This window comes from Curcuma longa, unplaced genomic scaffold, assembly GCF_044706935.1.
Source record: "Curcuma longa cultivar G26 ecotype Majalengka, Jawa Barat unplaced genomic scaffold, ITB_CL_G26_1.1 contig_27397, whole genome shotgun sequence".
NCBI lineage: Eukaryota > Viridiplantae > Streptophyta > Magnoliopsida > Zingiberales > Zingiberaceae > Curcuma > Curcuma longa.
In genome coordinates, this window is record NW_027433408.1 from 1,042 (window position 1) to 20,996 (window position 19,955).

Here is a 19,955-nt window from a genome sequence, read left to right on the forward strand (position 1 = left end):
GGTGCTCAAGTTGGGGACGAAATCAAATCGAGCTCATGCTGCTAAAGTTAGGCAACGAAAACGACATGTAACAAACTGCAGCAAATCGCAGCCCAGTTTCTAAAAAAAGATGTCGGAAAAACAGGAGCGAAAAATCCGCGAATAATAACCGATAATCAAACTAAGATCAAATGGAACCACACCTGGCGACAAAGCCAACCGAAATAAAGCCAATAAAGATCCCCATCGGGAAAGCAGACGAAAGAAAGAATCCCAGAGCAAGTAAAATGAAACCTTGAAGTCCCAGTTCCACGATTACGGATCCGGCGAGAAGACCTTCATCCGAAGCCTGGCTCCAAGAGGCCACGTCGAATTCTAGCTAGAATCCAAGAGATCAGAGCCTCCCCCATTCATCTCCACGCTCACCTCGAGAAGGATCGGAAGAGCCGGAGGATGCGACAGAGGCGAGGAAGAAATGGAAGTAGCAGCGGCAGTAAAGAAAAGCGAGCAGCGACGCAGACCGTACTCCAAACGGACGGCTCCAATTTCTCCATCGGCACGGATGGAAGAGCATCATCCGTCAGATCGAATGATCACGCGATCCCATGTAAACAAATCAGGCGGAGCCGGTAATTTCGCGAGGCGGGACGATTTAATTATAATATTATAATATTTTATCATATTATTATATTTTATAATATTATTATATTTTATCATATTATTTAGGGGTTAAATAATATTTGAAGACGAGAGTCGATTCTCGAAGAACTGTCTTCCTCGCGGGGATCAAGAAAATAAAAGGCCTCATCGAAAACTTGTGAGCACTACTGGCGTATATTTTGACTACGAACTGTTCAGTGGCATCAACCCAACGTTGCTATGACTTCGAGGCCACTGGTACTCCAATCATTTGTCACCTCACCTCATATCTACTAACACTCACTAATGTTTGATGGATTACTGCAGCATGCATAAACTAACTCCTCAAAAATGGAGTTTCATGATGGACGGGTTATTATCAGACTTGCCGTACAAGATATGCAGAGGGGGGACATGACATGAGTGGAGGAACCATCTCTGAATTGGAGCAGAGATTTGGCAGAACAGCGATAATACATGACACGGGCCGTGCATGAACCCTCGCTCCCTGCTCCTGCTCCTGCTGCTCCTCTTCAATGGTGCCGCTAGCTAGCTGCTTCAAATTTGTGTGTCCTTCCACTCAGCGAACACAAATGTGCTCGAGGGTAGAGAGCTCCACAGAAATCACAGAGTGCGAGCATCAGATGCATTGAAGGCTGATCCACGCATCGCTCGTGAGCAAGCACATCAGTTGCCCCTGAAAAGAGAAAAGAAAGAGGAAGCCTGCTGCGTCTTCCGTAGCGTACGCTGTCAGTAGCAGCATGTGTCGTTGGCGTCATTATATTGTAGCTGCAGCAGCCAGCGGAGGTTCGATCAAACCTCACGTTGGGCTCAAAGTAGTCGGTGCAGAGGAGAGCTCGTGAAATCCTTGAGATCATTCCCATCAATAGGCTGCATTCCACCTGCCCCGCTCATTGCCATTGTCATGCCCGGTAGAAATTAGGCTGATTTCTATTCCACCTAATAAAAAAACATGAGGTATAAATGAAAATTTCAAAACGAGCAACATGCAACCCATCCAAAAAAGATGGATCATTTATAAAAGTGAACAACTTGTAATCCACTCGTAACAAAATATATCGTATGTATGCACATATATATATATACATAGATCGGGTAAACGACTTGCAATCCACTCAAAAGAAATGTATCATATGTCCATGGGGTGAACAACTCACACTCCACTTAATACGAAATATATCATGTGAATGCACATATATAAATACATATATATAGGATGAACGCCCCACAATTTACTCGAAAAATATTTCACATAAAAATAAGATGTACGACCTGCAATTTATCCCGTGAGGTGCCTTATATAAAAATAAGATGAACGACCTGTAATTCACCCTGTAAATAAAAATCATCTCATTTAGCCAAAGTCCATGAACATGCAAAAAAACTCAAAAGCCCTCTTTATATATGGAGTCAACCGTTCTATATTATAAGTAATTATGTAAACCCTTAAAAAGCAAAATCAAAGCTCAAGACTACAAGTAATTGCACAATTCAAAGTCGAAACTGATTTATAATGTAAGTACTATATTTATTATCTTGATAATTTAATGTCAATGATAATACGTCTCTTTCAAAACATAGAGTTCAAAACTCTAAATATAATTATTAGGTCTTTTATTTTGTTAATTAATAATAGTGTTAGAGTAACTCTTAAAATGCAAAGTTAAATTATTGATATAATTAGTTTCTTACTTTATTAATTAATATGATTAGATAAATCGAATTTGTTATAAATCTTAAATAAGAAACAAATAGCTATAGATAAGATAAGTATCAACTAGGAATAAAAAGGTAAACAACATGATATGGAATAATCAAACAATAAAAATAAAGATCAGATTAAAATTAATTAATTTTATTTTTTATAATATTTATTTTCATAAAATTTAAATCATGCACAAGATAGGTGTGACGAAACAAACAAGAAAACTCTACCTCGAATGTGAATTTCTAGACGAATGCTTATTTAATCCCACGTATGCCTTTAATTATAGCTCATTCTACATTATATAAAATTAAAGAAACTCCTAACATGCATTACAAAAATAAAAAAAAAATCTAATATCGTTAGAGCTTTACACCATTAAGTGATAAGATTTAGTAAGAATATCCAAGACTAGAAGATAAAATAAAATTTTCTCCACTTTATCAATTTCATCCCTCCTAATTTGCCTTTCAAGAACTAATATAGCACACCAAATAGCATGAAAAGAAAATCTGAATTTGATTTGTCAACAGTACTAAGAGAAGATTATCTTTTTGCTAATTTATACGCTTGTAGCAACCTCAAGTACAATCTCATGGTCATTAGGCGATGACAACGATGACAATCAATGACGACCATGAAGAACAACAATGAAGGGCAGCGAGTCAACGATCAAGTGGCCATGACAAGGATTAAAATCACACATAAGGGAGATATCATGTGTAGGAAGTAATAAAATGAAGTTTAAGTTTTATAATAATAAAAAGGACAAGGCAAAGTCTTTATGTTAGTTAATAAATTATGCTTTTGCAGAAAGATTCTTACATCTATAAAAATTATAAATGAGTACTTTAAAATTTTCAATAATATAACCGTCATACAACCAGCTGATGCACTATTTTTTTTTCTCCAAACCAAACATACTAAGCATGACTTATGAGGAGATTTCTATGTGCAGAGGAGATTAGATAATATCAAATCATCAATAGAACAACTCAAATTTAATGGTGCCCTTTTGTTAAAAATTAATGGGAATGGAATAATCCTTTGCTGATTGTTGAAGTTAGAATGTTTGTATGATTAAATAGGATGTATTATATGAACTAAATCAATGATGCATCTAATTCAAATCAAACTTTCATCAATAATAAGATTATAAAATTGAAATTGATACAACGGCAAACCGAATGCCAACTTGAGTCCAAATTAAAGCAAAAGTCATTGTATCTCTATTTATCGACGGAGATTAGATTGATGGAGACTTAATCCTTTACATTTTGAAATAAAATAAGTTCCACATGGAGCATCCTAATAACATGAACAGAATTCCTTTAGTAGAAAAAATTAGTTCTTTGACGATCAGTAGAAAGCATTACAAGAGTCCTTTTTGGTCTCAACCTCTTTATCAAAATCATTCTCCAAGTCATAAATATGCATCGATCTGGCTCAATCTAGACAAACACTTGCAAGTTATCGTTGCCAATGCAATATGACTTTCATTTTAAAGATAAAAAACACAAAAATGAAAGTCTTCTTCCTACCTCCTTTACAGATCTTGGCTAGTCTTGATTCAGTGCTTGGCAAATATTATATGGTTTAGAACTCGTGAATGGACAGCGTTTAGAACCCAACATCTACTCTAGATCCATGTCTCGACCAGTTTAATTGATATTTTACACTATAATTTTCTAAACAAAAACAAAAAACAAAAAAACTATAGGCAGCTACAATTGGAGAATGAACCTTTATTCCTTTGTTCCTCTCATCGTGATCCACATATGATCAAGCATCTCATTCTCAAAAGTGTGCAAGAACATATTCTTTCACCATCACAAACAACAATGATATCTATCTTTGCTACGAAAGAAGGCAAAGCATATTCAAAAAGATCAGCTGAGAGTGTGCCAGAGCAAATAAGAATCTGTTTAACCAATAAACTTCAGAAGTCGTAAATATTCCCCGTGAAAAAAGAACCACATTTGCAGATATGCTCGATCTCTCCCTACAAGTTCCTTAGAATTCTCTGCTATCTCTATTAATCCACAAGATGATCACAATGAACAGTTATCAAAAGGATGAACTGCGGTTAATTTGACACTCGGATGTAGAAATTCCGTTAGTTCCAAGCCAACTACCTTTTCGTAAAGCGCGAATTGGATTCGGGAAAGCGCGCGAAGACAAAGCAGAGCGGCCGGCAAGGGAAGAATCGAATCCATCAGGACTCGAAGGCGTGGTCATGCCCTGCGTAAACGTCAAGCCATCGTGAAGAAGAATCCATCGGCGTCACCAGCTTCCACCCACTAAAGCAAAAGCGTTTCCAAAGAGAAAGAGAGCAATCGACGCGTCGGCCGACTCTTCTTCTCACAATCCGAAGATTGAATCATCTTATCTCTGCCATGAGAGCATGACGAGCCCGCCGGCCGCCGCCACTGTCCGCAAGCTCGCCGTAGAAGTCGTCGACGCGCGCGACCTCGTTCCCAAGGATGGCCACGGCACCTCGAGCCCCTACGTGGTTGTGGAGTTCGACGGGCAGCGGAAGCGGACGCACACGGTGGCCCGCGACCTCAATCCGCAGTGGCATGAACGGCTCGAGTTCGTGGTGGCCGACCCGGCCACCATGGCGGACCAGGAGCTGGACGTCGAGGTCTACAACGACAAGAGGGTGGGCAACCCAAGCGGGTCGCGCAAGAACCACTTCCTGGGCCGAGTGCGCATCTGTGGCTCCCAGTTCGCTCGCCGCGGTGACGAGGGATTGATCTACTTCCCACTCGAGCGCCGGAACCTCCTCAGCTGGATCCACGGCGAGATTGGCCTCAAGATTTACTACTACGACGAACCGCTCCCTCCGGAGGAGACCAAGCCCGAAGGGGCGGATCCCAATCAGCCCGCTTCCGCGGCGCCTCCCAACCCGGAGGAGCCCAAAGACCTGCTGCCGGATGGCCCTGCTCCCACGGAGACCGCTGTTGAGACGCAGTCCCCGCCACTGGTCTCCGTCGTGGTGGTGGAGGAATCTCCGCCCCCTTCCGTGAACATGCACGCTGAAACCGTGGCGCCGCCGTCCCCGGAGCCGACATCGGTGGAGGCGTATCCGCCGGAGGTGCGAAAGATGCAAACTTCAGCGACCATGGAAAGGCCTGGACAGATTTCGTCGAAGAGGATCGTCAGCGGCGAGTGCGGCCCTAGAGTGCTATCGGGCCGCTTCGTTTCTTGCAGCGAGTCCGTCGACCGAGCACCGCCGGCGGCCTACGACTTGGTTGAGCCGATGCACTACCTTTTCGTCCGCGTGGTGAAGGCAAGGGGCCTTCGCCCGAGCGAGAGCCCACCGCATGTGAGGATCCGTGCAGGACCACATGCCAGCCGTACCTTGCCGGGGAGAGACAGCGGCGGAGGCAGCGGAAACGTGGAGTGGAACCAAGTATTCGCTCACAGCCATAGCAGGCCAGATTCAAGGCTAGAGATCTCCGTGTGGGACAGCGGACCACCCGAAGCTTTCATGGGCGGTGTGTGCTTCGACCTGACGGACGTCCCCCTCCGAGAACCGCCGGACGGTCCGCTCGCTCCCCGGTGGTATCGCCTCGAGGGCGGCGGCGGCGATGACGCACCTGTGACAGGGGACATCATGGTGGCGGTGTGGATCGGGACCCAGGCGGACGAGTCGTTCCCGGAGGCGTGGAGCTCGGACGAACCGTATGTGAGCTACGTCTACACCCGATCAAAGGTGTACCAGTCGCCTAAGATGTGGTACCTCCGAGCCTCCATCATCCAGGTCCAGGACCTGCGTCTTGCGGCTCCGGCGGCGGTGCACGATGTTCGAGTCAAGATTCAGTTGGGATTTCAGTCGGCGAGGACGCGGCGGCCCAATTCGGTCAATCGCAGCTCTTGTTCCTTCTCATGGATGGAGGATCTCATGTTTGTCGTGTCCGAACCCCTCACAAATCAGGAGATGCTCGTGCAGGTTGAAGATCGAACGACCAAGGAGGCGGCGCTACTCGGATACGCGGTAGTACAGGTGGCCTCAGTGGAGCAGAGGTTAGACGAGCGGCAGGGGGTCGCGTCTCAGTGGTTGAACCTCGAGGCGGCAACTGAAGGGGAGGGAGGAGGAGGAGGAGGAGGAGGAGGAAGGGCCGACTGGTGGTGGCTATTGCGGCCGCGTCAACCTCCGGCTTTGCCTGGAGGGCGGGTATCACGTGCTGGACGAAGCAGCACACGTGTGCAGTGACTTCCGGCCGACTGCGAAGCAGCTCTGGAAGCCACCGGTGGGCGTGCTGGAATTGGGCATTTTAGGAGCTCGTGGTCTGCTTCCGATGAAGACAAAGGCCGCCGGCGGTGGCGGCGCTGGCAAGGGCTCCACCGACGCCTACTGCGTTGCTAAGTACGGCAAGAAATGGGTACGGACGCGGACCGTCGTCGATAGCTTCGACCCCAGGTGGAACGAACAGTACACGTGGCAGGTGTACGACCCCTGCACCGTGCTCACCGTCGGAATGTTCGACAACTGGCGGATGTTCGATCCGACGAGCGAGCGTCAGGACTTCCGCATCGGCAAGGTCCGGATCCGGATCTCCACCCTGGAAAGCAACCGGGTGTACACCACCTCGTACCCGCTGCTGCAATTGCTGCGCTCCGGCGTCAAGAAGATGGGCGAGGTGCAGCTGGCCGTCCGCTTCGCGTGCACGGCGCTGCTTCCGGACACTTGCGCCATGTACGTGCAGCCGATGCTCCCACGAATGCACTACCTGAAACCCATCGGCGTGGTGCATCAGGAGGTGCTGCGGGTGTCGGCGATCAGGATGGTGGCTGACTGGCTGGAGCGGTCGGAACCGCCGCTGGGGCGGGAGGTGGTGCGATGGATGCTTGACGTGGACACCCACTCGTGGAGCATCCGGCGAAGCAAGGCCAATTGGTTCCGGATCATGGGAGTTATCGCATGGGCCTTCGGGCTCGCGAGGTGGATCGACGACATCCGACGCTGGAGGAACCCCACCACCACGGTGCTGGTCCACGTGCTCTACCTGGTGCTGGTGTGGTACCCGGAGCTGGTGGTTCCCACGGCGGCGCTCTACGTGTTCATGATCGGGGTGTGGTACCATCGGTTCCGGCCGCGGGCGCCGGCAGGGATGGACACGCGGCTTTCCCAGGCGGACATAGTGGAGGCTGACGAATTAGACGAGGAGTTCGACCCGGTGCCCAGCACGAAGCCGCCGGAGTTGGTGAGGGCGCGGTATGACCGGTTGAGGACGATGGCGGCGCGAGTGCAGAGGGTGATGGGGGACTTCGCGGCGCAGGGCGAGCGGGTGCAGGCGCTGGTGAGCTGGAGAGACCCCAGGGCGACGAGGCTCTTCATCTTTGTCTGCCTTGTGGTCGCGCTGGTGCTCTTCGTGGTGCCGCCCAAGGTGGTGGCGGTGGCGCTTGGCTTCTACTTCCTCCGCCACCCCATGTTCCGGGACCCAATGCCGCCGGCGAGCCTGAACTTTTTCCGGCGGCTGCCCAGTTTGTCGGACCGGCTGTTGTAGTTACTGATCGATCACTGTGTGGGGAAGCTTTGGGTTAATTTGTTTTCTTTTATGTTTCGCGCATAAAGTTTTAAGCTCAATAAAATTTTTAATATTGCTAAAATAATCACCCAAAATTGTCGTGGTGTTTATGAAAACAGGTTTATTTTTCCCATTTTCATTTCTCATTACCTTTTATAGTATTTTTTAATGAAAATTAAACATATTTTGTGTTAAAATTTTGAAATCCGAACCCGTAACTTGTGCTAAGTCCGGCCCGATAAATCGGTGAGTTCTATGAGTTCACCGGGCAGAAGCGCGACCGCACGCTTCCATTGAATCTGGTGGCGCTGGTGAAGCTTGGAACAGCCTTCCGCCGACGATTGGGCCCACCTGCCGTTATTTTATACCCGCTTCTCTACCGTCGTCGCCAGCCACCCAACTTTACACCCCGCGTCATCTATATCTGTTTTTTTGTCGCGTCCCCTCGCTGACGAACAGGAGAGCAGGCGGCAGCCGAAGCGACTCGGAGGCGGCGACAAGGTCTGAGGAGGAGGAGGAGGTGGAGCTGGGGGAAAGCGAAAAGAGCGGTTACTTCTTCGGGCTCCTCCTCTGCGTCAAAAGTCTTTCCTGATGGTGGATGCGCTACTCCGCCTCTCCCTCGTTGCCTCTTCCCCTGCCCCTCTTCTCCCGCCACTCCTGTTATCGCCTCCGCTAAAGATCCCGCGCAAGCTGCCCGTCGACGCGGCTTCTTCATCTCTCGTCTTCCCTCTCGGGCGATTTGCTCGCTTGAAGGTAGGATTCACTTTTCCTTGGAGCTAAAACTCCTCTCCCATGAAAATTTGAAAATAGGGCACACGGTTTGTGTTTTTTAGGAGCTCTTGTTTGAGACCTAATTTCTGCAGCCGAGCAGGGTAAATTAATTTCCTTGCTTGAGAGGCTGTGCATATCGGTAAAGCAAGAGTATTCAAGATTGATATTTTGTTGGTGGAATTAGATAGCTGTATGTTGCTACGAAGTTAAAGAGGCATCTATCCCTATTTATAGACAGTTTCACATGAAGGAGATTAAATGCTAATGTTAGTTTCATAAAAAGGAAGAAAAAAATCACTCCTTCCAAGACACTAGACACCAAGGAATCATACTACTAGGAATTAAAACTGAGGAGTCTATATCTACTTGCAAACAAAGCCTAAGTGAGTTTGAGTTTATCAATGGGTAAAAAACTTCTTGATTTTCAGCAAATTTTGATGAATTTCTGGTAATTTTTTATATCATTACATTAGACAGGTCATCTGACTACTAGTTTGGAGGTTGTACAGCATGGCATAATTGTTTGATGTATGGATGATAATGGTGTCGGCAATTTTTGAGCTTTGCATCTCTGCGCCATAAACGAAGTCGGATGGGTGGGTGCAGGTGGCGTATGGGTCTAATGCTCTTCTCCATACTTGTCCCACGCTGCTTTGTGTACTGTTGGATTTATCGAATGCACTAAATTTAGGCCTTCTAAGGTATTCAAAAATGGTTGCCTCTACGCTAGTGAGGCCACTATTAAAGTTATGAATTAGACTTTTGATCTTGGTGGGAATAACAAATTTAGTCAATGCAATAAGAGTTGAAGATAATGAGGAGAGGCTATACGTTCAAATGGGTGAGCCACTGTTAGCTTGGATTTTAGCATTTTTAGCCAATGAAATGAGGAGAGTTTATGAGTTCAGAATGCTAACTTGGACTTCACATTTTTAGCCAATGAAGTTAAGGATTTAGTCCTTTCATCTGAGTGGATCATCATTATAGCTATTAGAGCAATCATGTTCATAATCATGATAAGGCATTTGAAAAAGAGCTGCCTGTTTAATAGCATAACCAACATTGTGTCTCACATCTCGTCGATTTGGATCTCTTGATTATAAGTAGAACTTTGGATCTAGACACAGATGTCAATACTTTAGGTCTACGTTGGGTTACTATAAACATCCCAATGCTGTCCCACATCTGAGATTTGTAGGGTAAAAAGAAGGGTTTATAAATTAAGATGGGCGGGCATTTTGTGCTAGTGATTGTGACAAATAAATAGATCAGTTGTTTTATTTGGACCAGTAATGACACTATCTAATTCAATGATAATTCCACTATCCACATAGCATGGTGTATAAGTTACTGATCAACCCAATATACAGTTGTGTGTTTGTTTTTGGTGCATACTTTAGCCTATTGGTCATGACATTTTAATGCACTACTGCAGCTTTGCAATGCATTTTTGGTCGGTGAGATTAGTCCACGACTCGATATGCTTGAGTATGGGAGTAAACGTGGTTGATATTGGGTAAACAGAAAAGTACTAGCACCTCAAGATTTCCTGAGTAGTAGGTAGAGTGAAGGAAGTGCACCTAAAACTAATTTTTCATTAGTAGGTGGAAGCTTCTTGATTCAGCTTAGTTGCTTATACTCGACTCTCACTATTCTCTTAACTGGTTAATTTTATTCATTCTTTGAATAATCTGTATGCATTTATTAACATCTGTATGCATAGCTTGTTCTTATTTCTTAATTCAGATCTTTCAAGAGGCAATACCTTCCATGACATTTAAGAGTTCATGTTTTTTTGTCTATTGTGTTTCATTATGTTATGGTTGTTTATCTCAGGTTCATGCGGTTGTTGCTGAGGATGATAAGCCGAAGTGGTGGGAAAAAACACCAGGGCCTAATATGATTGATATCCATTCCACAGAAGAGTTTATTCACGCACTTGGTGAAGCTGGTGATAAGCTTGTGATCGTAGAGTTTTATGGCACATGGTGTGCCTCTTGTCGAGCATTATACCCAAGGGTACTTTGCATCATTTCTTAGCTATATCTATTAATTTCCCTGCCATCCTATGAGTGATTCTTCAAACTCTTTCGATAACAAAAGTATATTTGTGCTGCTCTGAGACTGTTAAATGATTGCAAATCCAATCTCTGATTCAGTTGCTTTGCATTCAAACCTGCACACCTTTAAACTTCTTTATAAGAGCCCATTGATCATTACAGAAGCATTTTTTGTAGATGCATGTTTGCTTAGTTTGACAATCATAGACTATGTAGCTTGTGCTTTGGAGCACCCAACGAAGCAAAAATGCACTTATGATGGCCATGGTTTATCCACCAGCTAGGAAAGCTTTGGAACTACGTTCTATGTCAAACTTCACACTTGTTGCATCCTAGTTGATGAATCTTCCTTACAATAAAAAAATTTGAATACCTGAACTCTTATATTTTTACAGAAGTGTGCTTTATTATATTGCTCTGGAGATATATAGCCTTATTTTGATGTCCACAATTTTGATAATGACAAATTGTATAATGTTTCTAAATTTCTTAGCAAAGAAAACAAGGTGGCCGGGGATGGATTCAGGAATTAGAGTTTGGGAGGTTTGATGTTTCATTTTAAAATAGTTCAAGTTATATACCTAAACAAGTAAAAAAATAACAATCAAATAAATAAACAAGTAATAGTCAATCAATGGCTCAATTACTTTATTAAATAAGCTTAATTATTATTGTGACTTGTTCTTCCCATTATTGGCATTTAAATAAGCTTAAATAAACAAGTAATAGTCAATCAACTCCGGTTTGGACCAACATACTCCTTAATTTCGCGCTTACCCGATGGATTTTGTTCGATCCCAATCCAATTTTATTTCCGCACCTTCACTTCGTGTTCGATGATCCGGTTTGTTCATTTATATATTTTATTAAAAAAATATCTCATACGTGGCTCCGTCTCTGAAGGTGACCATTTTTTAACCTGAAATCTGATTGACAATTAGAATGAGATAAACAGCTGGAAAAAACTTAGGAGATTGTATGTTCTCATCGGAAGTCTGAAAATCTTCCAACCCCCCATATGATCAATGTGACTTCTCCTGTTGCTTTGAATTCTGCTACCAAGATGGGTTTTGATAGAGGAATAGAACTTTGAATAGAGGCTTTATCTTTTGGCCCGCTACTGAATTGTAATGTACTTTATTTTCTTCAATAATAGAAATTCTTTTTTCCAACTCATAGTGACAACAGATCTACTATTGGATCAAATTGATTCAGAGAAGCTACGACAGTGGATTTCTGGTATATGCACTATATGGTCCAAGACTTCCTGAATAATTTCTTGTTGTGGTCATACATGACTTTAAAAAAATTGTTGGATATGTGTGTCCCCATGTAAATATTGGGGCCTTGTTTCTTTTTATTTGATCTCCTTCTGCCATGCTGTATCTCTGAAACTTTTGTGAAACGTATGTCTAATCAAATATCAGAGCGTGTACTTTTACAAAGTGTTTGTGAGGTGTCTATACTCTACATCGTTTCATTATCTTAGACCATCATTGTTCTCATTGATATCGTCCTTGATCTTAGACCATTGTTATTTGAGTGACAGAACTAGATATAGGTACTCACATCTTGTATTCCTTATAAACATGCCAAATGACATTCTTTGGTCTTATCCAAGAAGCTAGCTGAACTTTAGTTCACTTGGAAAGTTATGATCTTTTTTTTTAGCATTTATTATGTTAAGGTGCATAGACTTTTAAATTCTTAAAATTGAAAAAGGCAGTTTTAAATGATTTTGTATAAATATAACATCCTGCTCTTTTTGGTGGAATATTATGAAGATCTCTTTCAATGATAATGCCTTGCTGTTAAATATGTTTCAGCTCTGCAAAACAGTAGTAGAACATCCAGAGATACTATTCATCAAGGTGAATTTTGACGAAAACAAGCCAATGTGCAAAAGATTAAATGTTAAAGTTCTTCCCTATTTTCATTTCTACCGGGGTGCAGATGGGCTGTTGGAATCTTTTTCATGTTCCTTAGCAAAGGTTGGATATTTTTTTCTCTCTCTCATATTCTTCACTTAAATGACTGTTTTCTATGGCCTGCATGCTGCATTGAGGAATGAGGATGTTGTTAAATGGTCATCTTCTTTAATTCAGTTTCAGAAAATCAAGGATGCTATTGCGTTGCATAACACCGATCGTTGTAGCATCGGACCACCTGTAGGCGTTGGCGACGTTGACCTCTACGAAGCGACAACCCCACAAGAAAAGTCTGCTGAAGCTGCTTCAAGATGATCATTCATCAGTCAGATCACTCTCCTAGGCATACGTTTTAATCTAATCTCAAATGTATTTATAAAAGTTCAATTCCTGAATGTAAACTGGCTATTTGCATCATTCTTTGCAGTCACAAAATTTGATAATTCACGTCGTCCTTACTGATCATTACTAGTTAGCGATAGCCTCAACATGTTTCTGCTCTCGTTGCATGCTTTCTAATTTTAATCAATCGCCAATAAATTAAACATGGCTTTGTTTATGTTTGCCAAAGTTGAGCGGCGAAAATGTTCTGTTGAGATTATCTCTTTACTAAAGTGTTAATTTCATTGTGGCCCCTGAACTTTATTGTTATTATTATTATTATTATTTATTTCTTGTTTTATCGTTTTGGCACCCAGAGCTTGCTTAACTGTTGCAGTTTACTCAGTCAGTTCTGATAAACAGGCAATTTTGTATATTCAATTATATTTAAACATATGCGAGGGAGAAAATATAAATTTTGATTTTTTTTAAATAATTGAATATTTGCAATAATGGTTGTTCAATGCCTATTGCACGACAAACGTGTATCATTACAAATGAATGGGCCTCATTCTCATTTATTAGCCATGTTGGAAATGTAATTGCATCGCTTAAAGTAAAGACTAAAGAGCATGATAATTGATATATCGTAGATATAGCTTTTTCAGAGCACCAGAGCTTTTCATCCACAACAGGAATTAACCTTGTCGATCTATCTATACAAATATGAAAGATGACAATGGGGTTCTCTAACCTCGTTCCTGCTTAATTTCATAAACGTATATATGCATGCCACAAATGGTTCTTGTGGATTACATATTTAATTACACGCCCAAATTTAAGTATTTGCGGCCTTATTGATTAATGAAAGGCTAATTTAACACCTTGCCGTCAATGTTTAACATCCATAATCAATGGGATGCTGGATGTATGGGCTGACCACTGCGTGTACTTTCCGATTTACTTTGGTGGCCGATGGAAAACTTTCGTGGGACCAGACCGATCACCCAGAGATAATCAATGGGACTAATTGGGATTTATATATTGTTTTTTAACATCCATAATTAAGCCTTTCGAATCACATAACTATTTCACATTTTCACTCGGTACCAGTACAATTATTCATCACATACATGAGCAATCAATTATTTTGCTCGCTTATCAATTAATATCGCATGCAATGCAATGCATGCATGCATGCATGTTGTAGCCTAATGGAATTGCTACAGTCGGAGTGGTCCACCGGAAAGAGACATTGTATCTGCCACTGATATGAAAGATGTTGGCATGCCATCTGCTAACTGCACTGCACACAAATACCTTCACCAAGTTTGCAATTAACTAATATATATAGGCTGTCACCTGTGTATATTTTAGTTCATAGAATTATAATATCGTCCAAATTGATCTATTATTGTATCGACTGACAGACGTCAACTCAACAAATAAGTTTATTTTATAAATAGCTGCGGTTGCTTCACGCTAATGGGACCTCCATGATGTGTGAAAAATCTATATATAATCATACTATGTTAATTAACCATATATATGATCATGTCATCTTATGACTTGATAGAATAATATAAGAAGAATGAATATATTTATATCTATGATCACACCTGTGAACAAAATTTAACAACATACTCATCGCTTTAATTTAGTTTATGATTTAAAGCAGCAAAGTAATTAAAAGTCGAGAATCTAATGATAAACTTAATAAAGAGGGGAAAAAATGAAGATACAACATGGCTTACTGATTCCAGTATGATTCTTGTAGTGCATCCTCATAGGAAGGGAAATTATTCATGGATGGATCCAACTGCAATATAGCTCTCTTCCCCAACAAATCTAGAGTCAATTGGTTGCCGTCTACTCTTGCCCTCTGATCCCTGCCCTCTTTCACAGCCCCCAATCCTGTTTTGGACTAGTTCACTATCCAAAGCATCAGCTGATACAGTTCCCAATCCATGCAGATTATTGTCACTCCAATTTGCTCCCTGACGAGAGGAGAACCCACGGCTAAACCCTGCCATCTGATCAACATGTTGGTGTGCTCTCCCCATTATTGCACCCATTTGAGCTGCCTTTTGGAGCAGTGCCGTGGCTGACAAAAAAGCAGACGTAGCAGGGAATGGAGGATGACTTTTATGCTGATTGATTGAGGGGAAGAGTTCCATTTGGCTCTTGGTTGCGCCAGCAGGTGACACTTGGTGCATCATATGACGATATTGTGGTAAGAACATTTCTGAAGAACTAGCAACGTTGGCAGCTTCTTGGGGCTTCATGATCATGTCAGTTTGGGAAGCTTCTGGGAGTTCATGAGATGGCATGGCTTGAGAGTTGAACAACTGTTGGTGGGGATCATCTGCGACTGGAGTAGTAATTGCTCTCGTAGTTTCTTCAGCTAGAGCATCACAGAATGCTCTATGGGTGATAAAGCTGTCCCTCCTGCAAAAAGTATCGAGCGCGATTACAGTAATCAATTAGAAGTCAGTTGAAAGAAGAAGAAGAAAAAAAAAGTGCACTAATTGTGATCATTGCCTTGAGAAGAGAGTTCCACAGTCACATCTGTACTCCCTCGTTCCACAGATCTTGCCGTGAGCTTTCCAATCTGACTGCACGGCATACTTCTTGGAGCACTTGTCACACTTCCACTTTTTCTCGCCGTGCTTTCTGGAGAAGTGTTTTTTAATGCCGGTGAGGTCTCCGAGCGCCCTGGAAGGGTCATGGTGCACACATGACACCTCAGGGCAGATGTATACCTTCTTCCTCGCGGCCTGGTCCTTGTTCACCCTCTGCTTCAGCTTCCACGGAAGGTTATGACCCCTCCTGTGCAGCTGCAGGTTCTGATCCCTCTGAAACCCCTTGTTGCAGACATCACACACGAACCTGTTGGTCGTCATCAGTGTCTTGGGTGACAAAGCTATAACTTCAGCATTTGGGTCTGAATCGATCAAAGCAAAGCAAAAAAATTGAGAGGAAAAAAAATCTAAAAAAGATTGTGTAACAAAATCTGTGCAGCGAACTGCTGGTACCTGGGTTTCCTGGAAGTCCCCTCTTTTTCTTAGCTCGTTTGGGTGACTGAGAGGCCAAAGAGGAGAACTGGGGACTTGATGTGACGCAGGCTTCGCCAGAGGCAGATGTGAGATTGGACATCTTCTCCTCCCTCCTCCAGCTGCTTTTGTCTCAGCTGCTTAATTATACTCGGCCTTAGTTTCCTCCGTTTTTGTCGATTTGGTTGGAGAAAGAACTGAAACCAAACACAATTTAGAAAGCAAAAGTGATATCGAGAACGAAAACTCACTCAGTGTACGCATCAACTACAGCGATCTCATAAATCAAGAAGCTCGGGGAAACTAAAAGAAGCGATCAATTTAGCTGACGAGGAAGATAAATAATGGATGGACACGGAAGAGGATGAGGAGAGAGCAAACAAAGAATGTACTCCTTCAACTCTATAATACTAGTCTGATGTTGCACTTTCTGTCCTTTACTTTGTTTCCTGCAACTCGTCCTTTTCACTGTTCCTCAGTAATATGGGTGTTATTAAAAGTTTAAGGATCAAACTTTCTAGCTTTTGTTTCAATTGCACCAATAAAAACACAAAGCCGGTTCCAACAACAACATCAGAATGAACTCAGTTGGATCTTATTAAACTGAACCTTTTTTTTTTCCTTTTACTCGAACTCAATTACTGTGGCAAGTAAAAGTATAAAGAATGTGATGGTGTTTGGAGGATGATTGGGATGGGCAATTGGGGGAGAGCGTGGCTGCTGCCGTGGACTTTTGATATCTATGATAGCAATGATGGGCTCATTGATTGAACTTACTTGGACAGACATTTACATGTGCCTTCTTCCTTTTTCCTTGTCCAATAGTCCTTTTTCCTCTCATACGAGTTTGTTTTCCCACATGATTTTTCACTCTGTTCTTTGTTTTTTGATTTTCCTACTTATTGTGGAGTGGACAGAAGATATATTGTGTCAGATTCGAGATTAAACCAAATGCATTCAGGGATAATTCAGGCAAATCAGTCTCTCTCACATTTAATTTTTTCCAAAACATTCTTATTGAGTTCTTGACTTTTGTGCCTTGTTCTTCTCCAGTTGCTATTTAAAGCAAGTGTTGAACGCAGAGGGGGGGGGGGGGGCTTCTCGAGTGAAATAAAATAAAGAAGTGGGTTAAATAGAAAATATCTTCCAAATATATTTTAAAATAAAATATTAGCCCAATAATTTTATTTTTAAATATTTAAGACGTGACGGTGACACGAATATTGGGCCGGAAAGGGAGATCGAGAAATTCTGAGCTGGGCCTTGGGGCGGAATGGAGTTGCTTGGGAGAAGTGAGAGGATTAGGTTTTGTTTCTCTGATTAGCTCCTTCGTCGCCGGCGAGATCGGAAAGAGAAGAAGAAAGGTGGGTGACGGGACATCTGGTAAGTTTAATCAGATTTGTTTCTTCTTCCGCAGCGACTGGTAACCGAGCTGCGTTTAGAGTTGCAGCTATGGATCTGGATCAGTAACTGCTACTCCGCTTGTTATTCCTCTTTTTCATGTTCAGTTTCAGCTATGCTTTATTCATTGGGCTTAATCCAATTAAGTTCACGGTATTGGTACAAAAGCAGGATTGGATGAAGAGGTGGTTTTTGATTGGACAGGCGTTTTCTCCTACTAAGGTCTAATTGAAGGACTGTTCTAAAATGCTGTAGAGGGCTCTTCTAAAGTTGCATCATCAAGGACTATGGTCCTTTCGAGTTCTTGCAAATGTGGTATATGCAGTCCTTCCTAGAGTTGAGGTATCAAGAGGTCCTTTTAAGTCAACTCCTTAATTTTTTTATTAGAAGTTCTTTGATTATTAGTGAACTAGATGCATTCAATGTTGGTGTTGAGATTTGGTTTACTTTGATGGGTTTTGCTTCTATCATGTAATGACGATTTTGAATAATTTGTCAAATTTCTTTGACACTCTACGAGTTTGTTGATAACAAATTGTGTTTGTCCAATTGATGTCAAGTTATATCGGTCCAATTGGATTTCATTATCATCTAACCAATCTAGAAATTTATAGGTTTGATCGTCCATTAAAACTAAGGTTGTCATGCTTAGACCTATATCAGGTTTTCTCATATCTCACGCAAGTGGAGGTGGGGGTTTTGTATTTGCTCTTATCAGTCCGATATAAGTATTGACAAGCAATGATGATTATAAGATAAAACAATGCAATACATATAATGCAGTAGGAAAATATAATAAACAAGTCAAAAGGCTAGTAAAATAAGATGCTAATGATAATATACTTTTTGATGGATGACACTCAAACTAAATAAGAAACTAGTGATGTGATCATATTTTGTGTTTTGTGGTCTTTTAAATAATATATGATGATATATGAAAACAAGTAATTAAATAAAAAAAATTTAAATCAACTAAGTAAATAACCAAAAGTAATCTTTAAAGAGAGGGGTAACAATTATACCAAAGCGAAGGGAGCTTAGTCTTATGTTGAGGTTGTTACTTGGTTGGAACTTAATCAATGGACAGTGGAAAATCCTCTTCTAGTTCTACAATTCCTTGGACCAAATCTTATGTATTGGGTAGAATCCCAACTGTACAACCCAAAAGTTTCTTTTTCCTCTGCTGCTACAGTAACTCTCCCTTTGTTTTTCCCTGCTGCTTCTTTTTAACTGATTGTTGCAATATTTTCCTTTTTATTCACATTCAACCAGTGGGATCCAACCATCTGAATGATTGTGGTTTTGGTTGGCAGGACACAAGCAATGAGCAAAATCAATTTAAGATATTTTGGCTTCGAATTGAAAACCAAAGCAGCACTAAGGGAGAAAGAAGAAGAAAATGCCATGTTGAACAAGGAGTTCAGTAGTGTGATACAAGGTGGTCAAACCATGAATCAAAAATGAAATCCATGGATGTGTGTCAGAGACAATAGATTGGTGAATTATAACCTTATATTGGATTCTGTACAAGATATGACTGCGTTCTCATAGTGATTTGGGGTCGCTTAAACCAGGAATCTCCTGCTGGTAAATCCCCTATGTCCTCTACCCCTTCCCTCTTACTGTTCCAGAAATCCTCCCAACATCACCCACTTCAGGTAATGATTCTGAATTATCAGCATCTTCAATCAATATCCTCACCCATGCTTCTCAGCTGCCCCTTGATCTTCTTCATCCTACAGGAGATAGGCAAGTTTTCTCTCTTTCTGTAGGTCCACCTCATACTTGTAGTATATTCTATCCCTAGAATTTTCATTTAGATGATTTTTATTTTATCTTTTAAAAATGATTTCAGTGAACAAAGTGTTCACGTTGCATATTAGTAGTTACTACTTACTGGATCATTTAATAAGGCTACTGAAACAAATTGTGAAACATATCATATGTAATTTAAACACAACAACCCAGCAGCTGGGAAAGGAAAAGTTCCCTATGAACATTGCTACAGGAACTGCAGCAACAGCAGCCAAAGCCCCAAAAGTATTATCCTATTCAATTTAAGCTTCGATGTTGCAGCAACCTTTGGTGTTGCAAGATTTCAGCCTTAGCTTTAGAAGTCCCAGTTATATGTTCTCATGCTGTTTATTGACGCACACTGCCAATGCAGTATTCATGTCGATCCATAAATCAACGGAACATATTTAATATATTGATATTGCCTCCTTGGAATATGTGTTTCATTTGGCTGATCCACAAAGTGTACATCCATGGATGTGCAAAGGAGTTTACCACTTTGAAGACACGTGGAACAGTAGAAGTCAAATCCACTTGAGTTGGCAGAGTGAAGGGATCCATCCATGATAACTGAAATAAATCCAGCATGAAAAACCCAGCCCAAGGTGGCTGTACAGCATGAAAAGAGTAGATGGTAAGATGTTTCATCACAAACCTGAGTGGGTTTAGTGCAAAAGGCTGACCAAGTATTTTGTGATGGGAATTTGTTTTTGGATGAGATAATCCTTGGTATTTATCTTCTTATGAAA

The 19,955-nt window shown here is 41.9% G+C and overlaps 2 protein-coding genes, 1 long non-coding RNA gene and 1 pseudogene across 4 annotated transcripts; 3 read left to right on the forward strand and 1 right to left on the reverse strand.

Moving 5' to 3' along the window:
* The first annotated feature begins 4,622 nt into the window (after positions 1-4,622).
* Positions 4,623-7,960, forward strand: LOC141819030 (protein QUIRKY-like). Its single transcript, XM_074706411.1, is given in 2 exon segments — positions 4,623-6,463; positions 6,465-7,960. Coding segments are annotated over 2 exon segments (3,108 nt in total). The 5' UTR covers positions 4,623-4,748; the 3' UTR covers positions 7,858-7,960.
* A 343-nt stretch (positions 7,961-8,303) lies between these two features.
* LOC141819031 (thioredoxin-like 2, chloroplastic) lies at positions 8,304-13,054 on the forward strand. The gene is made up of 4 exons (XM_074706412.1): positions 8,304-8,631; positions 10,486-10,668; positions 12,536-12,700; positions 12,815-13,054. Exons 1-4 carry the CDS (start codon positions 8,470-8,472, stop codon positions 12,950-12,952), a joined length of 648 nt encoding a protein of 215 aa, XP_074562513.1. The 5' UTR covers positions 8,304-8,469; the 3' UTR covers positions 12,953-13,054.
* A 1,550-nt stretch (positions 13,055-14,604) lies between these two features.
* LOC141819028 (protein indeterminate-domain 7-like) lies at positions 14,605-16,423 on the reverse strand (annotated as a pseudogene).
* Positions 16,424-17,262: 839 nt separating this feature from the next.
* On the forward strand, positions 17,263-19,297 carry LOC141819029 (uncharacterized). 2 transcript variants are annotated; one of them, XR_012601027.1, is made up of 3 exons: positions 17,263-17,394; positions 17,617-17,754; positions 18,726-19,297. It is a non-coding gene; the product is annotated as an uncharacterized LOC141819029 (long non-coding RNA). The 2 variants fall into 2 exon arrangements; XR_012601028.1 differs by having other exon boundaries at positions 17,263-17,375.
* Positions 19,298-19,955: the final 658 nt, after the last annotated feature.